The sequence below is a fragment of the Thunnus albacares genome, chromosome 14, assembly GCF_914725855.1.
Source record: "Thunnus albacares chromosome 14, fThuAlb1.1, whole genome shotgun sequence".
Taxonomy (NCBI): Eukaryota; Metazoa; Chordata; class Actinopteri; order Scombriformes; family Scombridae; genus Thunnus; species Thunnus albacares.
The window spans coordinates 22,561,436-22,580,043 of record NC_058119.1 but is presented as its reverse complement, the minus strand read 5'-3'; the positions used below and the strand labels follow the sequence as shown (position 1 = coordinate 22,580,043).

The 18,608-nt window shown below is 38.1% G+C and overlaps 1 protein-coding gene and 1 long non-coding RNA gene across 3 annotated transcripts; one reads left to right on the top strand and one right to left on the bottom strand.

Annotated features, from left to right (window-relative positions):
• The first annotated feature begins 11 nt into the window (after window positions 1-11).
• On the top strand, window positions 12-17,439 carry LOC122996882 (monocarboxylate transporter 12-B-like). Of its 2 annotated transcripts, XM_044372666.1 has the most exons (9): window positions 12-534; window positions 5,454-5,826; window positions 9,436-9,539; window positions 10,013-10,156; window positions 12,196-12,291; window positions 12,526-12,682; window positions 13,639-14,412; window positions 14,501-14,760; window positions 15,008-17,439. In XM_044372666.1, exons 2-9 carry the CDS (start codon window positions 5,690-5,692, stop codon window positions 15,193-15,195), a joined length of 1,860 nt encoding a protein of 619 aa, XP_044228601.1. In that variant the 5' UTR covers window positions 12-534; window positions 5,454-5,689; the 3' UTR covers window positions 15,196-17,439. The 2 variants fall into 2 exon arrangements, with proteins under 2 accessions (XP_044228601.1, XP_044228602.1); XM_044372667.1 differs by lacking the exons at window positions 12-534; window positions 5,454-5,826; window positions 12,196-12,291 and having other exon boundaries at window positions 9,451-9,539; window positions 12,440-12,682.
• On the bottom strand, window positions 4,129-12,532 carry LOC122996886. The gene is made up of 3 exons (XR_006407099.1): window positions 10,348-12,532; window positions 4,887-4,894; window positions 4,129-4,139 (listed from the first exon to the last, which is right to left on the bottom strand). It is a non-coding gene; the product is annotated as an uncharacterized LOC122996886 (long non-coding RNA).
• Window positions 17,440-18,608: the final 1,169 nt, after the last annotated feature.

Sequence of the window (18,608 nt, the reverse complement as noted above, 5' to 3'; positions counted from 1 at the left end):
AGTTACCGTTAGGCTATATTTTTGGCTCCTTAAAATATATCAGGTAAAAAAAAAAAAAAAGCTCTAGAGAAACATTGAAGCCTCTGTAGAAATTTCATAGGCGCATTATCTTTACCACAGGAGATAAAACAATATCAAAATCAGATTAAGTCGCTATTAATTACTGTGCTCTTTTGTACCAGGCTGCACAGGGTCCATATAACCCATAATGACGGAATAGTTAGTAATAAAAGGTACCAATAAATTAATTAGGGGGACAAAAATGTACTATTGATAACCACTGACACATTTGTGGGAATATTAAAGCACCTCTCCTCCTCTTCCTCCTCCTCCTCCTCCTCCTCCCCTCTCTCCCACAGCTCATATTAGTCTGCGGACTCAGCCGTGTTGCAGAGCACCTTCGGATGTTTGCAGGACGAACGGCTGCAGGAAAACTTCCTTTGTTAACATTTCAAATCGCTTTTGTGTATTTCTGCTGAAGACTTGAGCCACGAAGCTTTGAAACAGAGGAGCAGAAACCGGATGGAAACTGATGTAAGTCAACACACTTCTCTTTTTCTTTTTTTTGTTTTTTTTTTTTGCTTTGTTTTTATCTTGTTTGACTTGCAGTGATTGCTCTCTCTCCCTCTCTCTCTCTCTCTCTCTTTAGCCTCAATCTATTGTTTGTGTCTCTTTCATATCACTGCACTTTCTGCCTTAAACTCTTGTTTTGACATTTTTGTTTTATTCTGGTAAATAAGTATTAATAACTGTTTAAAACTTTTTTTTTTTTACCTTGTTGAATAGTTTCATACTTAAAGGATAGATTTGCAATTTTTCAAGTCTGTCTTAAAAAAACACTCATGTGCCCATATGAACACTAAAGAGATTTTCCTCGCTGTAAGCATTCCTCCTGTCCATACTGGCTATTTAAAGATCCCCTTCAAATGTGTTTCCAATGTAATGTAATGCAAAGTAATGGGGGCCAAAATCCACAGTGTGTCCACACAGACATTTTGTGTAAAAAAAAAATGCATTTAAAAGTTTATGTGAAGCTTATATGAGACTTCACCAGTCTGAGTTAGTCACATCAAGTGGATATCTGCCATATTTACAGTCTTGTTAGCATCAAATTCGCTCTTTGTGTTTCCTCAGACAGTGTTTCCCTGTTGAGCTGCGGTGGAAGTATAGTAACAAAAAGAGGGACTTTGGCACTAAAAAGACTGTAACGTTGAAAGATATCTACTTGATTTGACTCATTTGGACGGCTGAAGCTTCATATTAGCTGCAGATAAACCTTTAAATACATTTTTGCACAGAAGGACTGTGGATTTTGTCCCCCATCACTTACACTGTGAGTACATTATGAAGGGATCTTCTAATGGTCAGTATGAACAGGAGGAATGATTATGACAAGAAAAACCTATTTCAGTGTTATTTTGGGCACCTGACTATTGTTTAAGACAGACTTGAAAAATAGTGAATCCATCCTTAAATAGACTATTATATATGCACTTTGGTACTGTTTCTAGCACCCAGAACAAAACACAAAAACATCTCATTCTGCAACAAAACACAGAAAATAACAGAAAATAAAAATAAATGATGAATATGAAACATGTATGCATGCAAGAATTTGATATAGGATTTCAAATGAATGTCATACACAGATGGCCGATGGTCTCTGTCCGTGTTTGAGACTAACTGGACATTTGTTTAGCCCATTCTGAATGAAAATGTATGCATGTGTAAACAATTACAGTACGTCTAAACTCTTGTTGCTGTTTGAAAGTGACAGTGCTTACAGTGAAATCTGCATGAGCTCGGCCGTTTTCATGGCTCAGTGCCAGTTTACTTTGCAGCGGCAGGAAAATGTTCTGTTGGTGAAGTAGGATACACACGCTGTCAATCGACATAACACACCCCCACATGCAAACTTTACGACATGTTAGTTTGGCGTGATAACCCCTCAGAGCAACAGATGACGAAGCAATAGAAGCTGCTCGGAAACCTTTGGCCGGGTGCGTGAGAGCGGTTTCAAAAGAGCGGATCTGACTGTTCTTATTTATATTTTTACGCTCTTTTTATGTTTGAAAGAAGCTTTCCATTGTTTCTTTTACTGTTTTATTTTCTATTTGAAGGATTGCTGTTCTGTAGATGAGGTCACTGCCCTTTCCAACCCTCTTATCAACACACACACACACACACACGCAGCTTGTTTGCCCATAGATTCTTTGAGCTTTTGCCTGATTGAGTTCTTGTAACGGCCCAAATCAGACCAAGTGGCTGAAATGCAAACACAGCACAGCTGGTGAGAAGGACTGAGCTTTTCAAATGGAAACACATACTGTTTCACTACTCCACTGCCTCTGTTTTGCACTAATAAGCATTTGAGACACATTTAAGGGGTGAGCCAAGTGGGTGGAGCTTTTAGCCTCAGGGCGTCATAATCAAATGAGCCGGGATCTAACCTGAAAATTCACAGATACATTGAAACACTTCCAGCTCTGCAGAAACTGTGGCTCTGTCTTCTGATCTGGTTTTGGACTACATTTGTCTGAACCTGTTGTAAGCCAGAAATCTCTTTAACCATAAGATGATTACACGGCTGTTTTGCGGCATCATCACACAGAAATGAGCTTTTATTTAAACTTAACGAGCCTTGCATTTAAACCAAATTCCAATTTGATGCATAAAACTACAGAAATGTTTCCGGAGCCAAAGACCCGTAACATGTAATTTGTCCACTTTAACAGGGGACAGGTGGGGCAGGGCCAAGTTGTCTGTCTCACTGTCAAATAGTGGCTACATGTAGAGCTGCAATGATCAGTTGATTGATCGATTAGTTGATCTGCAGAAAATTGTCAACTATTTATTGTTTTTAGTAATTTTTTTCAAAGAAAAAAATGCCCAAATTCTGTAGTTCCAGCCTCTCAAATCAATTCATAATATAATACAAATGAATATTTTCTGGTTTCTTTTGTCTTCATTGATCGTAAACTGAATATCTTGGCTGGGACAAAACAAGACATTTGAGGACTTCACCTCAAGCTTTGGGAAACAGCGATTGACATTCTTCAAAATTTTTGGACATTTTATAGACCAAACGATTAATTAAGACAATAATTGTCAGATGAATCGATATTGAAAATAGCTGTTATTAGCAGTCTAGCAACATGCATACAAAAACCGCTGCAAGTCTTGCAAAAAGGTGAATTTGGGTAACTTTAAGTGATGTTTATGGTGTAATGTCACCAGTAGCTCTACAAAATATTGGTGTAGGCTTTATTTAAGTTAGTGATATAAAGCAGGACTCAGATGGGGACCGATATGTGAGACCCTTCCATAAACAACCCAGAAAATCTCTGGTAGGCAAGAGCTGCAGATTTGTACCGTTTCCGCAGGCACAAGAGGCCCAGCACTCTCATTAAAGCTTGTTAACTTTCTTGACCTTCTTTGCTTGGAAGGTAGCGAACTAGTACACTCAAATGTTGTGTCTCTGGTCAGTCAATCTTTGTAACCTTCAATCTGCAAAATGCTTTGGACAGAGCTTCCTTTGTGCCGAATAGTACATGTACTAACTTTTTATAGGCCAGATGTTGTGCGGACTTCGTAGAAGATGATGTGAGAGCTTTGGAGTACAGATGAATCCTTCTCTGTTAGTTTGTAAGATTAAATATCTGTCTCGACAAGCAAAAATATCAAAGTAACTGTTTGGTGTCCTGTTTCATAACAGTGGAAAAAAAAAAAGACGTTTTTCCTGGTCAGTGAGGAGTGAGAACATTTGCTTTGTGAGATGGAAGTAAGTGGGTGGAGCTTGAAGGCCGTCAAACAAGCTGTCTGCAATTACTATCTTTTGTCAAGCGTTTGGTGTCAGTACATTGTGTTTCTGTATACTGCTAGGTTTTAAACACACACAATCCAGCTTTAAGAAATCTTTCCTTTGACAGTGCTGTCAAAGCAGCTGGGCCAGTTGGTTTGGTTTTTGTTTTGTATTCTTTGCGTGATGTTATACAGCAGGCTGATCAGTAGTGCTCTCCACTGTTTCAGCCACAGACATGACGAAGAAAAAAAAAAAAAAAACAAGCAGAGATATGAGAGCTATCACATGCAGCATATTATTCACTTTTGGTCATCTTGCAGCAGGACGTATTTGCAGACTGAGAACATGTCTAAAATAAGTTGAAAATGGAAAATGACGTCTATTCACATTAGTTTTCCCAGAAAGTTCCAAGTTCATAGTGATAAGCCTAACAAGAAAACTGCTAAAATTCCTTCTCTTTTGGTTGGCAAACGACAGTGTTGTGAGACAAGTTATTTGTTGGGATTTTGGTGGAAGTGGAATTTTCTTCCTTGGAATTTCTTGATGATGAAGTTTTAGTGAAGTTTAAATTTGGTTCAAGGTTTAAGCACATTAATCCAGTTTCTGTGGAAAGTGTCTGCTCAGCCGTAGCTGCTATCACCGCTCATACCAAATACCCACTTCTTGGTTTGCTGATTCCAAACAAATGCAATGATGTATTTGAATTTGAATTTTGAAGGAAACCATTTTGAAATTGCCACGTTGTCAGCAAACTGCAATTTCTTTATCGGAATTCATAACACTTTTTCATTGTGACAAACAAACACAATTAAACAGGTGTTCCTGGTTCTTCTGTCTTTGTTTGTGACCTTCACATTACTTGGTTACTTTATTCCAAATGTGGCAGAGAGCCCGTATGTGAACTCCTTCTCCAGGACTGTTTGTTACAGCATCCGACTCTTTGTCCCAGTATTTTGTTGCTTTTGGTGAGCTGGAAACAGAATATCACCCTCTGCTCACAGGACTCCCCCATCCCAAAAGTCTTTACACAATGGGAACAATGTACCCGATGTATCTTGGTGACTTTATCTCCTGTTATGTTCACATCCACAACTAATTTGCAATAGTAATAGTTTACATTCGTGTAGACTGGATCTACTTAAATACTTATTGAGACTTGAAGTCAGTGTTGACATTTATTTATTTTTAACCAAGAGCACAATCTTTCATTTTTACACCCCAAACCCCAACCATGACTTATACTTCCTCTGCTATTTATTCTGGTTTGCTAAATGTGGAACTGCCTTCTACTTGATACATTAATATTATATATTTGACGACACCTGTTTGAAAATCTGTGAACAATATCCATGCATGTTTTTAGACTTGCAGATGCAGAGGCGTGTTTCTACAGCAGTGCAGCTCTAAGCTACTGTCACCTGATGTAAAGGATTAAAGTTTCATCTGGGAAATAATCTACCAAATATATGTTACTTCATAGCCCATGTAAAGCTGATTTAGATACAATTTGTGCTTTGAAATCAGCAAAACTCGCAAAGAATTTAATTTTTTACATCCAGAAAAATAGATGAATGGACAAGAAATGCAAGAAGATGACAAGCTCTGACTGTACTTGATGAAATTCTGCCTGCTGTGGTGTCTATTTTCTCAGTGACTGAGGAAGAAGAAGACGAGGAAGGAACAGACACAAATGGAGAAAAGCTCCTGAAGATCTTCAAGGTCCAAATAAACTCAACGCAGCTTTGACAGAAAAGTCCAGCCGATGAAAAGTGCTGTACATTTAGAAACGAAAGGACAAAACTGAGGAACTGGGTTCTGACCTCCAGCATTCCTTGCAACAGAGAGAGGGGCTACTGGTGCCAGTCTGCCTTGTGATTGGCTGGAGCAATGGCAGTCACCAAGGAAGAGAAGGTCGAGGGAGGCAAGAGGGCGTCCAAGGTCGTGACCCCTCCGGAAGGCGGCTGGGGTTGGATGATCGTCGCTGGCTGCTTCCTCGCCTCCATCTGCATCCGCGCAGTTACCAGGTGAGTGTGTGTGTGTGTGTGTGTGTGAGGTCCTCACTTTCAAGGTGTAAAAATTCAAATTAAATGCACATAGACATGTTGTATATTTTAAATATTTAATGGCATTTATTGTCTTCAGTAGAGCTGCAGTCAACCGACAAAAATAATCTGTAACTATTTTGATACTCAAATGTTTTTTAAGGAAAAATGCCAAATATTTGGTGGTTGCAGCTTCTCAAATGTGAAGATCTGAAGCTTTTTTTGTGTCATATTTTGGATTTTGGACTGTTTGGTTGGACAAAATAAGAAATGATAACAGCATTTTCATTATTTTCTGACATTTTAAGGACAAAGTGATTAATCGATAATAAAAATATTAATCTTGTTAGTTGCAGCCCTAGTCTCACAAAGGTGAGTAGGAAAGACAAAAGGAAAAGATGTAAGGGATCCAAACTCAGGACTTTGCGGTTATGTAATGTGCACTTTACACCACTAATCAACAAGGTCTTCCACGTTTGACAGAAATGACTGACTTACTGTTAGATGAGTTCATTGGGAGAGAAACATCCTTTATCTCATTTTAAATGTAAAAAAACAAAATATCTGGAGCCATATGAGATACAGAATTGAATTTTCTGGTTTACAGCTGTATACACCTGTTAGATTAAAGTCCACAGATTGTGACTTTACCTGCACAAAGAGATTTGTAGCTTCTGGATGTGTAGTATTGTGTGGCCTTCAGTTCTGGTATGTATAGCTGTACTTATCAAGGCTCCATGTTCTTAACTTTGATCATTAACACCTCTACATTATTACTTGGCAAGACTCCATTCCCACTCTATTTAAAGTTTTAAGCCACTAACCTGTTTTAGCAGCAATGTTTTCTTTTTTTCCACTAAGACTTTGAAATCCTGCTGAGATGTTTCCATGTTTCCAACTGGCCAACAACCAACTTTGTACAGCCAGCACATTGCCCTCACAACTCAGCTGACATTTTATTTTCTCCGCCTTTTTAGTTTTATTTTTTCCCTGAAAAGGTCAATAGGATATAAACACACTTTTTGGATTTAACTGTGGAAATAATACAGTCTTGCCAGTGCAGTTTTTGCATAAAATTCATTCGGAAACGCAAATGCACAGGTGGTGCAGGGACCAAATTCTCACCAACCACTACAGACAGACAGTTCTAGGAAGCAGTACTTCTTGAGCACAACTGGTCTGGTTTGGGGTGAGGAGCTGGTGAGGGATTGTCTTGTTAAAGCTGGACACAATGCATAGGGAATTGGGCGCTCCAAAGTTGGTGAAAAAGGGAAAAAAATAATTAAAGCTGCTAGTCTTGAACTTATTTCAAATTCAAAATATGATTCATTTTTATAAACACACTTTTAATGACCATTTAGTTTGTTTCAGTGGAGCATGATGGGTAACTGGAAACAGTTAGCGTTAAATAAAGAAATAAAAGATTTGACACCATCACATGTTTTGTGTATAAAATCTTACTCTGATGATAAATTTTGTAAATTAAGTAAAAAGTACAAAATTTCGCTCTGACATTTATTAATTTATTGTATTGATGAAGAAACTATTTTCAAATGTGGACCTTTCACTGGAGGAAGTGATCAGGAGGTTTGTAGAGATCAGAAATGATTTTACAGTTTGTGATACAGTGATGGGAACTGATTGAAAGGGAAATCCTGGATAATGTGTTAATTTAGTTTCTTGAATATATGACTGCTTTTAGATTGTTTTTTTCCATTATATAGTTAACCAGATGCTCATTCTGGAAAAAATGCAACACAAAATACAAAATCTAATCTACCTTCATACAGTAGCTCTCTCTATATTTCTTAATCTTTAATTTCTAATCTAAGATTCTAATCTATGATCAATAAAAGAGTAAAATCTTACGGTTATAAAGTTGCTAAACAGATCACTCCACTGTTTGTCAGACCTCTCTAGATTCACTTTGTCGCTGGCTTCTGCTGCCATTAGCATTTAACCTGCTCAAGAATTAACATCTTGGCAATTCTGTATGTCCAAGGACGGCATGTTTGCACATGAAGATGAAGAGATAGTAAGAAGAACATGGTGATAATAATTTGAATGTGAACTGTGGGAAGTGATTAGTCGCTACCTTATTTTCCCCCTTTGCCTCAACCCTCACAAAGGTCCGCTCTGCCCTGGTTAGACACCATAAGACCAGTTACATAACAGACAATGAGAGTTGTAAAAGATAAGGTCAAGGAGTACAGAGCACTTAGGTCTGCACATTGGTGGATATTAATGACAGGCATAAAATGATAAAACACCGCAATCAGCTGTAATTTATCACCTCTGTCAGGGCCACTGAGACCTAATAGGATCTTAATGACCGAATGATTGTTACATCACATCAAGGCTCAAAATGCAACGCAAACAAACAGTCCGCCAGACTACAGACCACACCGATGTGTGCAGGGCAAGATGAACAAGTGTCTCACAGTGTACAATGATTTTTTTCCACTGGTTCACTTGGCCAGTACATCAGAGCTTTACTGGTCTCTTGTATATTTTCACTGGCCCAGCAGCCAAAAAAATGAAAATAACTTTTCCATAATTTTGGTGATTTATTCATGGTGTATATGTATAACAGTGAAGTTCCCTTTAGATTTGGTTGTTTTCCTGTGGTTATGGATATGTAATGTTGATATATTACACAAAAATATATATAAAATTAGGCACATATTGGATCAGTAAATGAATGGTGTATAAATGTAGGTATAAAGGCAGAGAGTATGGAACACAAAGGAAGAGGAGAACAGAATTTATGGTAATAACATTTCAGTGAATATGGATGACCTTGATAATAAACTCTCGTGTCAGCGACAGAAAGTGCCGAGAGATCTGCAGAACTGTGCTCGTTAAGAAAGAACAGCGAGAGAAAGAACTTGGAGCTGAACTGTAATGACTGAATGAAAAGGAGAAACACAAAGGAGGAAAATGTTTCCGCAAAGGAGTGTCTTATGTTTATTTATTGCAGCTTTAGAGCATAACTGATGTGAAACAATTAGAAAATAACATGTTATTTCTCTCTACCACCACTCGATCACTCGCTTGTGCTCTCTTTTTCTCTCGTCTTTTTTCGAATCAATTGGGAAACGGACACCAAAGCTTAACTTTACTTTTAACGGTATCAAACGAAGATAAATGTCCTCCCCTTGTCCTAAACTGTATACCCATGACTATGACTGGCCAGTGTCTGGCAAATCAGCTTGCCCTGCATAAACTTATACTGGCCCCAGCCCATCAGGCAATCAGGCCATCAGGCAATCGGGCCATCAGTTATGTCAGACCCTGTCTCATATCAGATAATCTTTCATCAGCTCATTGATATCAGCTGTCACATTCTGTACCCTTTAATGACTACCTGAACAGATCTGTTTTAAAGATGTTATAAAGGAAACCATGCCGTGTTCTTACCACACCCAGCATCATCAGTTTATGTCGTTATTAAAAGTGGTACTATGACCATTATTGTGCTGCATCAGCGAGCCAGAGTAAAAAGTAAAATCATTTATCATTATGACATGAAAATGCACTGAGTCCAAACTCCCCCCCCCCCCCCCCCCCCCCCCCCGTCTCTGTGTCCAGATGTGTTTCCATGTTCTTTGTGGAGTTCCAGCTGCACTTTGATAAGGATTATTCCACCACCGCCTGGATCCACAGTCTTGTCGACTCCACCACCATGTTATGTGGTAAGGCCATCAGCAGTAGTATCTGCAGTCAGGTTAATGCTGCAGTAGATTCAGCAATGCAAAAACTAAAAATGTTGGTGAAAAGCAGTGTGTGAGGCAGATGCAAACATATACAGTAAAATTATGCATCTTTATACAGTATAAACACATTTTTATTTAAAAGATTTTCATCCTTTTTGTCTGTATTTTATCTAACAGAAACTCTGACGACAGTTTTTAATTTATTTGATTGAAATTAAACAAGTTCAGTTTTTGATGCAGATCAAGGAATATTAACATTGAAAGATTTTTGAACATTTTCACTATTTTCACTAGTCCACTGATTGGTAGACATTTACTCAGTGTATTTATACAAACATGTTTACCATATTGAGTAAAGCATAGTCAGAATAAGGAAATGATGCAGCCAAAAATGATCTACTCTGTTAACAGACAGTGAAATTAATGTAAACTCACACAAACTGTGTTTTCAGCTCCTCTGGGTGGTTTCCTTGGGAGCCGTCTCTCCATCAGAACTACAGTGATCCTGGGAGGTGTGTTGGCTTCCACTGGTCTGGTCCTAAGCTCCTTCGCTTCCAGTCTCGAGTACCTCTATGGCTCCATGGGCATCATGACAGGTAAACAGGCACCTGTCATGACAGCTTGCATGCTCATGTATCTTCCATCATATTATATACAGTGCATAATATCTAACCTCCACAGCACCAATCCAAAACAAAAGAACACAATGATTGAGGGCAGATACAGATCTGATGATGATTGGGTCATGCATCACATCTGCTGCAGTTTTTGCCTCCCATGTATTTACATTGACTCTTCTAATCTGGATGAAAAGATATGATGTCACCTGAATGACAAAAAAGATTTTTAACCCATTTCCTGGGCCTCTGTTTCCGAATCAAAACAAAGATGGAAACCCACCAGCTACCTAGATTGAAAACAGAGTTGCAACTTGGGGAAACAGGTTCACTGTGCAGCAGAATTTTTTTTTTCATCCAGATGGCTAAAAGAGTCTTTGAAACATTGATAAGTATTTTATAAATGTTCTAAGACTTTAACTACTAGGAAAAGTTGCATGTTTCAACTGAATAAACATGAGACAGTCAAGGTCAAGTGAATGTTTCTGCTCACTTTCATGGCTACAAGACCAAAACATTCAAATCACAAGTATGTGTCAAATATATCAAGAGTTAAGAGTTAAGGACAGCAGGGAGGTGTAGTGACTGGCGAGCCATTCATCCTCATAATGGTGTATCTGGGTTCAATCTTCCTACTTGCTTACCAGGCTTTGAGCCAGATATTGAATGCATCCCTTGCAGCTAGACGTGTAGACCTAGTGTCTACCATTTTATAGTCGATCTTAAACTGTCCTCACCTCCTGCACAAATTTAAAATTCCACCAAATGCATTAGAGGAGTCAGGGGTCTTGCTGTGTGTGAGGCTAGTTCAGTAGCACCTCAGTTGGTTTGAAGAATAGCACAGATAGAGCCGAACTTCACTCAACCAGATGGGAGTGTAAACTTTTTTTTTACCTCAAAATTGTCAAAATATATCCAAAGCGAGATTGTCTTACTTATACGAATGTGTTAACATCTCAAAAATATTTTTAGTGTTAAATTATTCTTTAAAACTACCCCATCTGACTCAAGTTTTAAGTTTATTTATCTGTGTAGCACTTTTTATACAGTGGTTGTAACTCAAGGTGCTGTACACGTTTGAAAAACATTAAAAAGACATTAAAAATAATCCATTTAAATGCACTTGTACAATAAACATAAATAAATAAATGTTGATGAGGAAGTTAATTGAAGGCCAGGTTGTATAGGTGGGTTTATACTCGGCTTTTAAAAGTGCTCGTTGAGGTTAAGGCCTCTTTAATCTCTGCTGGTAAAGTGTTCCACATTTTAGGTGCGTAAGCAGAGAATGCTGCGCCCCCGCTGTTTTTATGGATGCCGCACTGTGAGAGCAGCAGTGGTGGTATTAGAGGACTCAAGGGTATGGGCTGGGACATGTGGCTTTAGTAGCTCTGCAATATAGGCTAGGGATAAGCTATTTAATGCTTTGTAAACCATTAAAAACATTAAGTAACTGGGAGCAAGTTCTGGATGAGTTGTAGTTGTTTTACTGAGTTTTTGGAGAGTCTGGTAAAAAGTGGATTACAGTAGTCAATTCTACTAGAGATGAAGATGTGAATGAGTTTTTCTGCAATATTACTGAGGTGATTTTGTGATAGAATTTATGTGAGTGTCACAATTTAATTCAGAGTCTAAAATTACACCCAAGCTGATAGTTCTGATTTAGTTTTTTCAGACAGGTGTCTCATTTTGCAGAGCAATAAATCCCTTTTAGGTTTTGGTCCAGTCAGTAATATTTCTGTTTTGTGCAAATTTTGTTTTAAGTTATTTCACGTCCACTGGTTCATTGACATCAGGTAACAACTTAGTGAGTCAAGACTGTCAGACTACTAAAGTTTCACATTATACAGTCTATATTCCTGTAGATATGACGGTCTGACTCTTTAATGTTTTACATCTCAACACCACACACATTAAGATGTCATATCCTTTTTGTCTACCAAACAACCTCTGTTTAGAGTCATATTGCAACATTTGGCAGGTTTTGCCAAACTCCAAACCACTTTATTCATCCTTTACAGGTCTTGGCTTTGCTCTCAGCTACACACCCTCTGTAGCGATGGTGGGGAAGTACTTCAATGAGAGGAAAGCTCTGGCCTATGGCATCGCCCTGTCTGGTAGTGACATTTTTACTTACCTGTTTCTTTGTTTTCTTGTCATCTACACCTTACTTTCCCATCTCCTCTCTTCCACTCCCATGTTTTCCTTTTTCAGTTTTCTTCCCACCTGACTTCTTTTACTGCTTTCCTCTGCGCTTTCCTATAGTTTGTTTTTGAGTTCCTCTCTTTTCTTCTCCTCTACTCTCTTTGCTCCATTTCATCCCATCAAATCTAATTTCACCTCATCTCCAGGTAGTGGCATCGGGACATTCATCCTGGCTCCTGTAGTCCAAATGCTTATAGAGCATTACTCCTGGAGAGGAGCACTGCTCGTCCTGGGAGGATTCGTTTCCAACTTGTGTGTTTGTGGTGCTGTGATGAGGCCTCTGGAAGCAAGCGGAAGTGATGAGTAAGTCAGACCCTTTGCTTTCAGGTCATAGACAGAGATAATTACAGGGAAGATGAGTACTGCTAACTGAGGATGTTTATCCAGTTGATAATTCTTTCCACTTATTTTAGGATTATTCCATTATTGATAAGTCTAATCGTACTTTTTTGATTATAGTATGTAAAAAAAAAAGCTTATCACAAGTTCCCAGACCAAATTCCAAGGTTGTTTAGTCTAACAGCATTAATAATTTACCGATTTTCATTTAATCTATGATTCACACATTTCTGTTGATTGACTAATTGCTTAATCAATTAATTGTTTAAGGGGATAGTTTGACATTTTGGGAAATGTGCTTCTTGATGGGAATTTGATGAGAAAAACAGTTCCCACTTCCCTAATTTCGGAGCTAGAACTTGGAGTCAATTAGCTTAGCTTAGCATAAAGACTGGAAACAGAGGAAAACTGTTAGCCTGGCTCTCTCCAGAGCTCATAAATACACCTATCAGCACCTCTAAAGCTGTGTAATTAACACATTGGATCTTTGTTTTAATCTGCACACAAACCAAAATCTATATTGCTGTCACTGTGAGGTTCCCAACCAGCTGAGACTCCAAGAAGTCACTGTTCCCGGTGAAGAATTAGTCCTACAAGTAACCAACGTTACCTGTTAAAACTGCAACTTATTGTGTTTAAATGTTTGGTTCATGTACAGATCAAACAAACAAGAAAAGATATGTTTTAAACTTTGGACAGAGCCAAGCTAGCCCCCATCTACTCCTGTTTCCAGTCTTTATGCTAAACTAATCTAACCGTCTCCTGGCGCTAGCTCCATAGTTAATGCACATACATCAGAGAGCAAATAAGCCTATTCCCCTAAATATAGAACTATACTTTTAAGCACTAAAATATACCCAATTCCATTTTTTGATCCATTTCAATGTATTTTCTTCTATTCTGTTTTGTTCCATCTAAAGTACGTGGGAGAACAATATGGCAGATGTGGAGAAAGACTGCATGACAACAGAGCTGGACTCCAAAGACACTGAATTAAGTACCGAGGAATCTTCTGATTGCAGCGAAGCGGAGCCAAAGCAGCTGGATATGAACCATTTAAACTATACTCAAGGGCTACTCATAGCAAATGGAGCGCTCAAAAACAGCGAACTTGAAAACAACAAACTAGGTCAGGGGAACGTAACGCTGCTGCCAAGCCAGCCCGATCCAAGGTTAACAGATAAGAAGATAGCTGAGTGCATTTTATTTAGCAACAAGTTATCTGCGACAATGCTAGGGGACAGCAACCTCGCAGATCCTAAGCTAGCCAACGGTAGCACAAATGAGGACTTGAACTTGGTGGAAAGCATGAACTTGAACAAGGCGGCTGACATCATGGATACTAAGATAGAAGACTCAGAACTGTCTGAAGCTGAAGCAGCAGATGCCTCTGAATTAGATAAGACCATCAGCCCTCTTCCAGAGCCTCAGGTGAACACAAAAACTTCATCCAGAGGTAACTGCTTTTCCTGCATTTCCCAAGGGGAGTTTGGCTTTCTTGTAATGCCTGACTTCATGATTCTTTCGGTGTCCATCCTGTTTATGGCGTACGGCTGCAGCGCTCCAGTGGTTTACCTGGTTCCTTATGCCCTCAGTAGGGGGGTGGAGCAGAAGTATGCTGCCTTTCTCATGTCCATATTTGGAGTTAGCGGCATTGTGGGTAACATCACCTTTGGATGGATCACTGACAGGAAGTAAGTAGGGGCTGGAGGTGTGTGTGTGTGTGTAAAATAAATAACACATATTTATCCCAGTACTGATAATAGATTTACTTCCCTCCAGGTGTCTGAAGAACTATCGCATGCTGGCCTACATGCTAGCGGTCGCCCTGGAAGGCGTCTGCTGTATCTTCCTCCCACTCCTTCACACATTCCCCCTCCTTGTCGTGTTTTCTGTGCTCTACGGCTACTTTGATGGGGCCTACGTAGCGCTCATCCCCGTGGTAGCCTCTGATGTCGTAGGCCCCGTTTACCTGACCACAGCTCTGGGTGTGGTCTATTTTCTCCATGCCATCCCTTACCTGATAAGCCCACCAATAGGAGGTAAGTGTTTGTGAACTTATTACAATAACTGCAGTTCTTGAAGATGTCATTTTGATTTTTCACATATAAACAAATGAGATAGACCATCTTTTTCTTTACTCAAAAGGATAAAATTATTGTATTGAATCCTTGATTTTATGTCTCAGCTTGGAGCCAGATAATAAAAATTTGCTCGCTCACCCTAAATGTTTGCGTTTTGTTTTTCACTTGAAGTATGACACATCTTTTTCTGTTTCTCCGTCTCCAGGTTGGTTAGTAGACATGACAGGAAACTACACAGCAACCTTCTTCCTCTGCGGTTCTTCCTTCATATTCAGCACTGTCATTCTAGCAGTGTTCATGTTAGTCCGACGCTGCCGGAGGTCCAAGTCTAACTCAGCTGCTGTTTTAAGTCCTGATCACACCGTCGCTGCAGCTCAGCAGGTCGTCATATGACGTGCCAGTTAAGATGCTGCTCCTCCATCTGCGCTGATGTGCATCTCACCACTGCTGGTCTGTGGGTTTACAAAGAATAGAGTACGGGTGCTATTTTGATGTGCCTGAGTGGGTCACAACAAAAACAAAACCAAAGCAGTCAGAACTTGCGTCTAATGCTGTGACTTTGAGACTCACACATTGAAGTGACATGTTATGTTTTTTTTTTAGTTTTTATTTAATGTGGATATTTTGTTTTTTAAAAACAAACGGCTTTCATACTTCATGGAAGGTAAAATTTGCGAGCAGGTTGCTATTAACAATCACAAGCTTTAATGAACTTCCCATTAACAGTCATATGTACAAACTGTTTACACCAATTTAATATAGATTCTGAAGTGTTGTTATACATTTCATTGAAAGAATCTACTTTCCAAAACGTTCCTTCCTGCCAATTGATTATACTGAACATTTAATCACTACATGCCAGGAAACTCTTCGTACATGTGATTCTGTGCTCCAAGACAAGCGTAAACAGTTAAAATCAAAGTGTGATTATGTTCTCTCAAAACAATAATACACACACAAATATTTACTTTTCAAAATATCTAAACAATTATCATGATACTTCTGTTCTAGGGGCCATTTTTTTAACATTGCTCGTGTGATTTCTGAAGAATGTGATTCATTTACATGTATTATGAACATGTAAAAAAAAAAAATGCCATAGTGGCACAGGACCAAAACATTGTAGACTGTAGAGAATAAACCAGGAATACTGCACACTGTTGATCACTTTAACTTACTTTATTTATTTATGATGTCTCGGTCAGTACGTTCAGTTGGATGAAAGTCTGCTGACCAAATGAAATGTATCAAAAAATAAAATGGATTCTTTGTTTCTTCCTAATTTACCATGTATTTATAATCAATCATAAACAAACTGCTGTGGACATTTCTCATTCTGTCCGCTTTATTTTATTAATGTGAAACAATTCAATACCTCAGACTGTAACAATGTGAAACTGTCTTTTAGCCTGAACCCCTCCAGGGAAAGCACCACTGGGGCCGGTCTCTGACGGATAAATATTTGTAAAAAGTAATATTCACAGAGTGATTAGTAATACAAGTGATTACTTGTAGGAAACAGACATGAGAAGAAATCTTGCTTTAAAAAAAAAAAAAATTGTCAACAAGTGTTCAAAATTGTAAATCCCACACATTTGTTTGACTTCAAAGTTTGTGATTCATTGTTATGTTTTAGATGTTTTGTATGATTTATGTCATGATTCCACTTGACTGTGAAATGCCTTACATCTGTATACATTAATGCTATTATGTACAGCAACAAATATCAAAATACAATTTAAGCAAAGAAAATGTGCTGATGTTTGTGGTTTGGAACAGCACAACTAAATCTTTCTTACAGTTTTATTTACTATTTGTGCAATATCTAAACTTACAAAGACCTATGAACACTACATTGCTTTTCCAGACTTCCTGTATTCATTTGCGGCTCTAATGATTAAACATATCTGATTTTTTAAATGAAACCCTTCACAGAGTTGCATATGATGCATTAATATGTGAAGATGTGGGAAGAAGAAGTGATATAAATGTTGCAAAAGTTTCTCTCTTTTTTTGTGTGTTAGGAAGTTTTGTCTTTCCTGTTATGTGTATTGTTAGCGATGTATTTAGTCTAATAACTGATCATTATTATTTTATTTTCATACATAAATATATATAAATATTATTTGTGTCATGTAAAAAAATCACTGTTGTTTGCAACACATATCAACAACACACCAATGAAAGCAAGGATTGCATCGTATTGCCGATGTTGTCTTTGGCTTTATTCACTCTATAACATGCTCTGTTTGGAGCATTTAATTTTTCAGGTGCTTTGGTCAGGGAAGACCATGAGTGTCAGTTGTCCACAGAGCTGCAGTGCAGTTCATGAGGAGGGACTGTAATCTAAACCTATTCACCCTCCAAAGAAATAGTTAGAGGGTCTGGACTGATGCTCATATTAAGCTATTTCTTCTTCTACTGTGATTTCTTATAGTGACCGTTAACCTCTTTTTCTATGAAAATGACATTGGAAATATCACTCAAGACTGTGAAAGTCTATTATGACTGATATGTGCTGATCAAATCATGGCACTTGATTTGAACATATATTAAACATGTTCATGCTATACACTTTATTATTTTTGTTTTGGAGTTTATGTGATAACTTTATTGAATAAAGAAAAATGTAATTCACTCATTCTGTGTTTGTGTTTCATGAGGGGGTAGCATGGATAGCATCCAGTGCTTTTGTTTAGAATTGAACATATGCAGGGACTTTAGCGCTGAGATCATAGTTGGGCTAGTCCAACCTTAACCCTGCAATAAATTACTTGACGGCAACTGACAAAAGTTGATTTATTGAACATGAGTTCCTAGAAAAAGCTGCTTATTTATACATCCAGCAGTTACAGAGCAACATTATCGTTCAACTGGAGTCGTCACGTTCATTCACCAGGTAGTCGTGCTACCTTAGTAAAATTTAGACCAACGACCTGCATAGAGTGTTTTTACACTGTGTTATTAATTCATTTACTTCCTTTAGTAAGAAATTGAAACTTTCTAACACTGCACTCAAGTTGTGCAACTGCAATTGGTCATCATGCACATACTCACACTTGTCATACTTTAATCATGAAAGCTAAGGGATTAATGTTCAGCATTAAGTAAAATCTTCCTCACTTCATTTAGAGTATAAACCACCTAACCTTTGAAAGTAAGATGATTCAAACTGAATCACCTCAGTTATTCATGGATTGTATTTATCTCATCATTTAACTACTGATGTTTAAAATAGCATTTTAGAGATGCGCTTTGAATTTCTGTTTTTTTTTAGTTTCCTGTGGGCAATGTGTCAAGTATAGAGGACATGATGTCACATCAAGATAACAGTCGCAGCAGTGGTGTAATGTTTAAACCAGTGCTTCTCATAGTGGGGTCCAGAGACCCCTAGGAGTCCTTGAGTGTGTTCCAGGGGGTCCCTAGCAAAAAGGGGAATAATTTAATTTCACCGTAATTCCATCCACAAGTAACACAATGACAGAATGTATGACTATTTTGGTCATGGCTTTCACATACTTTCTGTAATAAAACATCTAAAAGCAAAAACCTTATCAGATGGGGATCTGTGCTCTGGTGAGTCAGTTTAGTCATTGAGTCATTGACGCGAAAAAGTTTGAGAACCACTGCTTTAAATGATTAAAATGTCAACATAAATGTCAGGTTTTAGTGGCAGTCTTTAAGAAAGCTTAACAGTCATATAGGAAAAAACTAATTTATTCAAGTGTTTTTCTATGTTTTAATGGGGATTAAAGGTGGAGGTACAAATATCTACTTAATATCTATTATCAAAACAACTTTACAGT